Here is a 6000-nt window from a genome sequence, read left to right as displayed (position 1 = left end):
TACTGCTGTGTTATAGGGATCACACCTGTGTTGTGATGATGTGCAGTACTGTCTGTATCAGGTCAGTGGCTTGCTGTGTGGCCTTATTCCTTTCTCAACTGCATTGTGGTTTGTATCCTGTATATGTCCTACTTTCTACATTAATACAAGTTTATGAAGCCAAAAACAAAAATGGGATTTTTTACATATTTTTAGTTGTGAATTAATATATTTCAGAATTTGTGTATTTGTTTGATCTATATTTCTTTTTGCAGTTTTGCGTATTTTTTGCTATTCAGATTGGAGGAATTGTTTGGGCTGGGGTCTCCTGCTTCCAATAGCGATTTAGTGGAAGTCCACAGAGATCAAAAGGTTAATGACCACTGGTGTCAGATATGTAGGTCCACGAGTAATCCTACAGAAGACATATACCAACTAATAAACCAACATAATCTGCACCTCAACACCACCTCTTTAATCCTCCACTCTATCCCTACCTTTGTACGGTGCTACATTGCTTTATAGTCAGTTATTTTGGGACTCTCTGTTATAATGATGCCTCATTCACATTTACCATAACAGTGCATTCTGGGACTTGTAGTTAGGGTTTAATGTAGTTGCAACCATTGGTTCACTCCTGAAAGGTAGAATGTCCAGTACTGTTGAGAATGGCAGAGTCATAGGGAAACCTGTTGATATCTCAGGAGAAGACATTTGGGGCCTGTAGTCACAGTTCCTTTGTGGTCATTTGAATGTGATGGTGAGCTGAAAATATTGTGAGTACATAGACATTTATTTTTGTTCATCAGGTCATCTAGTCTTGATTTCTATATTATTTGCTACTTGCCATTTTGGATTTTACCTCCTCACACAGGCCTGGTAGTAGCAGCATGCCAAGGGGTGAGTGACACAGGTGGTGGCAGCTCTGAATGGGGCTGACCAGGGTTTTAACTCTCAGTTCATGTCAAACCTTGTTAAGCCCTGTCCCTTCTTTCTCTTGCTAGGATTCCAACACTGCAGGTGTTCTGAGTTTGTTTCCAACTCTGGCTGACCAATCAGCCGAGCTCTGCCCTGTGATATAAATCCCTGCTCCTATCCAGCCTCTGTTTGCTTGATTAATTTCAGAGCGTCATTCAGAGCATGTTGGAGTGAAGATAAAGTAATGAACCGGGTTTTGTTGATGTGCGTGGACTTAGTTCTAAAGATGTATTTTGGTAGTGTCTTTAAAAAGTTGTTTTTAAAATGTATTTTGTGATTTTCTGCAGTGCATTCCTCTACTTATTTAAAACACTCTTGAATGCTTTGTGTGCTCTGAAATGGGTGTGCTAGATCTCAACCTCTTGTCTTATCAGTGGATATTGATCAGTGGCTACGAAGTTCATGAGCAAAGTTAATTTAATTTGAGCCACGCCTCTTTTGTTTCAGGGATCTTGAACCACAAAACAGGTTTGTTTGTTTTCACAGTTAATACAGTGCATTGCAACTCTCAAAGAAGCCTTAGCTCCTCCCCTTTAGTGAGGTTCTGGTGTTCAAAAGTTGCTCTGTTTAGGTCTAGTGAATGGGCTCGGTGAGAGTTCAGGAAAGTATTCCTGCCTGACTGCAACTCCCGTTTAATTAGGTAAAAAGAGCAAGAGAAATTATCGAGAATTAACCTTTTTGGTTTTACCAAAAAGTAATTTTTAAACTCCCTTCTTTGATTCAGTTTCAATTATTTCAGCTGTATTTTATTCGTGTTACCTTTATATGGGGTTATTTATAATCTGCATTCCCTCGGCTTTATTTGTTGAAAAAAAATTGTAATTCCAAAACGAGAATCCCAGTGGTTCGGGATTAAACTGTTAAACCGAAGGCAGGTATTTTCTTATTGGCTACTAGTGTATTACAAGTTAGCCAGGGCATCTTGACTGAGACATTGACACAAACTGGTGAGACGTGTTGAATGTTTAAAGGACATGGCATTGCCCTAGGTTACTCAATGGGCCTGGTTCCTCCACCCACATGAGGGCAGCTCAGCAGACTCGGGAGTGCACAAGCTTGCTTTGAAGTGTGCATTCACAGTGGAGTCACAGGTAGCCGTGCCAGGCGGGATTGACAGTTAAAATGGAAGATTATATGAAATAGAAGGTAGAACAGTTTAGGAATGTTGGCCCTGCTCGCAGCGCAGTCACTTTAATATTAGTTCTTTAATTCACTTTGCATATGTATTCAGCTGGGTTTTAGGCTTCCAAATACGAATTAGGGAATGGATGTAATGGGTACAATTGTGGTTAACATCGTAGAGTTTAGGCTGTCTGCAGGCTGGATTTAGTGTTACGAAATAACTACTCCCTTATTATATCGACTCTACTGGTCTGTAATCCGATCTATTCCCTAGAGGCGGGGCATACCTTCTCCTCTAATGGAACAGGAACAGAGAATAGTGTTTAAGCCCTTTCCATGGAAAGAGTGAAACATTGGTGGATATTTGCTTTTTCTACAAATCTGCTGAACTAAAAGTCTCATCTCTACTGAAACTACATGAACTAATGTAATGTCCCTGCCGAGTACTTTTAAAAGCGAAGAAGCTTTAACCGCTGTTAGGGGACTGAAAATGTGACTGAGCAGATGAGATGTTGATAGAATGAACAGTATTTAACAATCCCATTTAACATTATAGTAGAACACATGACTCTTTCCAGCTTTCGCATTTTGCTGTATTTCTAACGCATTATGGCTGCCATATATACTCTCATCCTCTTAATGCTTGCATCACCTTATTTTCTTTAATTAAACCTCTTGGTCCAGGATTTTTGGTGACTATCGCCTTTTAAAATATATCCACTGCATTTGGGTTATTCCCTTGTTCCCTTGTGGAGCAGGATACAATCACCATACCACTCCTTCGAGGGCGTGGGGCCTCTTGTTACGGCCCTAAAAATGCAGTCACTTCTTTCGACAAAGGTAGTCCAGGAAGAAGATGGAACAGACACGTCTGGAAAGTCTTCTCATTGTGAAAATGGAAAGTAAATAAAGAGGACGGTCGCTTTAATATGGGAAGCAGAGCTGTTAAAATCCAGTGCAAAGTTCACCTAGCTGCCCAATTACGGTTTGATCGACCAGCGCACCTTTGATAGTGTCATTCAAGGCTGAAAATCAAAATGCATAAGCTGAATCTAGTTCAGCTCAAATGCCTGGCCTGTCCAGAAACAGTTTTAATTTTCGCACTTATTGAAACAGAGTTTGCATGATGGATTTGTAGTGCAAGGCAACGAGCCACTGTTAGCATGGCTTCTCAAGAGCTCTTGCACAGAAGGCCCAGGCAATGCGATGCAGAGGCTGTAACACTTTTTATTGAATAGTATCTTTATTTTTGCTATGGAAAACTTTAGAGTAAGCTTTGGCATAGTGCGAGGGTATCCTTTCTATTAAAGGGTTGAGATTGACATTACTTACAAAGTGAATTGCCCTATGTAAGGTGCAAACATATATTTGTTCGGCTTCTAAAAAGATTTTCCTGGCTTTCAGAAGGTTCTTGATGGTTGTAGTGAAGGGACAGTCAGAGCTCAACTAGATCACCAGTGTTGACATACCCTTCTGACAAACAAGCTTGGTGAATGTAGCAATGAACCAACTGTCATGCATTCTATTCCTGGGCTTTCATGTAACCACCTGAGGCATTCTGGGTGATGTAGTCTGATTACTTCCCTTTAATTCGACCAGCAAACCTAAGGATTCTGCAGTTGGAAAGCACTGGGCTGAAAACAGGTACTTGTGGTCATTTTGAAAGTAACAGCTTGTTTCATGAGGAAGATGCTTTAGCAAGAGTGTCCACTTAGTAAAGTGGAAGGCAAATACATCTGTAGGTCAGTAATGCGCCCCCGCACAAGCCCATTACTCCTCTTTATATTATGAAGCAGGAGAACGTCCCGATATGTACTCTTGCGGAGTGGGAAAACTGGTCCACTGACTTGGAAGGTCTTGTTGGCGAGGTAAGAGGTGCTGCTGTTGCGCTCAATCCACAGACCACTTGCTGAATTATCAACTTGCTTTGATACATTTTGAATATTTGCATGGAGTATATTGTACGCCGTACAACTATACAGGATAGGCTTGGTTGAAAGTGCACGCTGCTTGCGATCTGCTGCTTCTGATGACACGTTTCTACATTTAGCATAGGAATGCCAGGGGTGACATGCTTTTGGTTTGGGGTTGTTTTATACTATTGCCTTAATTATGGATAATGCACCTGAAAGGTCACCTGTGGTGGCCTTACTTGGTTATGTGAGAGACGTCCCTCCAAGTGTAGGGTGGCCATCCACTGGGCTAGATATCCTGTACCTCTGGTGGCCGGCTGGCTGCGGGATGCTGCCTGTTGCCAAGAGCCGCTGGACACTTACTGGGGACTAATGCCCATGTGCTCTAGCCTGAAGGACATGTGGGCTCCCTTCGTGGCTTTTCGTCTTGCGCAAAAACTGCAGAACTGACCGAAGAGCAAGGTAGCTCTCCAGGTGATGCTGCTTGACACTGCTGGACTGTGTCTTCCAGGACCTATGTTCTGATGCACCGGGGACGCCCCGGTCTGCCCTACAGGTGTTGGGATAGGGTAGGGAGCTTCCATGGCAGGCTCCGGGAGTATACTATTCTCTGAGGGGGACACTAATGTACTGCTGTGTTATAGGGATCACACCTGTGTTGTGATGATGTGCAGTACTGTCTGTATCAGGTCAGTGGCTTGCTGTGTGGCCTTATTCCTTTCTCAACTGCATTGTGGTTTGTATCCTGTATATGTCCTACTTTCTACATTAATACAAGTTTATGAAGCCAAAAACAAAAATGGGATTTTTTACATATTTTTAGTTGTGAATTAATATATTTCAGAATTTGTGTATTTGTTTGAACTATATTTCTTTTTGCAGTTTTGCGTATTTTTTGCTATTCAGATTGGAGGAATTGTTTGGGCTGGGGTCTCCTGCTTCCAATAGCGATTTAGTGGAAGTCCACAGAGATCAAAAGGTTAATGACCACTGGTGTCAGATATGTAGGTCCACGAGTAATCCTACAGAAGACATATACCAACTAATAAACCAACATAATCTGCACCTCAACACCACCTCTTTAATCCTCCACTCTATCCCTACCTTTGTACGGTGCTACATTGCTTTATAGTCAGTTATTTTGGGACTCTGTTATAATGATGCCTCATTCACATTTACCATAACAGTGCATTCTGGGACTTGTAGTTAGGGTTTAATGTAGTTGCAACCATTGGTTCACTCCTGAAAGGTAGAATGCCCAGTACTGTTGAGAATGGCAGTCATAGGGAAACCTGTTGATATCTCAGGAGAAGACATTTGGGGCCTGTAGTCACAGTTCATTTGTGGTCATTTGAATGTGATGGTGAGCTGAAAATATTGTGAGTACATAGACATTTATTTTTGTTTGTCAGGTCATCTAGTCTTGATTTCTATATTATTTGCTACTTGCCATTTTGGATTTTACCTCCTCACACAGGCCTGGTAGTAGCAGCATGCCAAGGGGTGAGTGACACAAGTGGCGGCAGCTCTGAATGGGGCTGACCAGGGTTTTAACTCAGTTCATGTCAAACCTTGCTAAGCCCTGTCCCTTCTTTCTCTTGCCAGGATTCCAACACTGCAGGTGTTCTGAGTTTGTTTCCAACTCTGGCTGACCAATCAGCCGAGCTCTGCCCTGTGATATAAATCCCTGCTCCTATCCAGCCTCTGTTTGCTTGATTCATTTCAGAGCGTCATTCAGAGCATGTTGGAGTGAAGATAAAGTAATGAACCAGGTTTTGTTGATGTGCGTGGACTTAGTTCTAAAGATTTATTTTGGTAGTGTCTTTAAAAAGTTGTTTTTAAAATGTATTTTGTGATTTTCTGCAGTGCATTCCTCTACTTATTTCAAACACTCTTGAATGCTTTGTGTGCTCTGAAATGGGTGTGCTAGATCTCAACCTCTTGTCTTATCAGTGGATAGTGATCAGTGGCTACTAAGTTCATGAGCAAAGTTAATTTAATTTGAGCC

General features: G+C 41.8%; 1 protein-coding gene across 1 annotated transcript in view; it reads left to right on the top strand.

Annotated features, from left to right (window-relative positions):
- The first annotated feature begins 1104 nt into the window (after positions 1–1104).
- LOC146822062 (cryptic protein-like) overlaps positions 1105–6000 on the top strand; it is a 66831-nt gene continuing 61935 nt past the window's right edge. The window contains exon 1 of the mRNA XM_085609424.1: positions 1105–1161. Coding sequence (XP_085465550.1) covers positions 1142–1161 — 20 coding nt within the window. The 5' untranslated portion in view covers positions 1105–1141. The remainder of the gene's footprint in view (positions 1162–6000) is intronic.

This window comes from Triturus cristatus, chromosome 6 (genome assembly GCF_964204655.1).
Source record: "Triturus cristatus chromosome 6, aTriCri1.1, whole genome shotgun sequence".
Lineage (NCBI taxonomy): Eukaryota > Metazoa > Chordata > Amphibia > Caudata > Salamandridae > Triturus > Triturus cristatus.
This window is presented reverse-complemented; position numbering and strand designations above follow the sequence as displayed.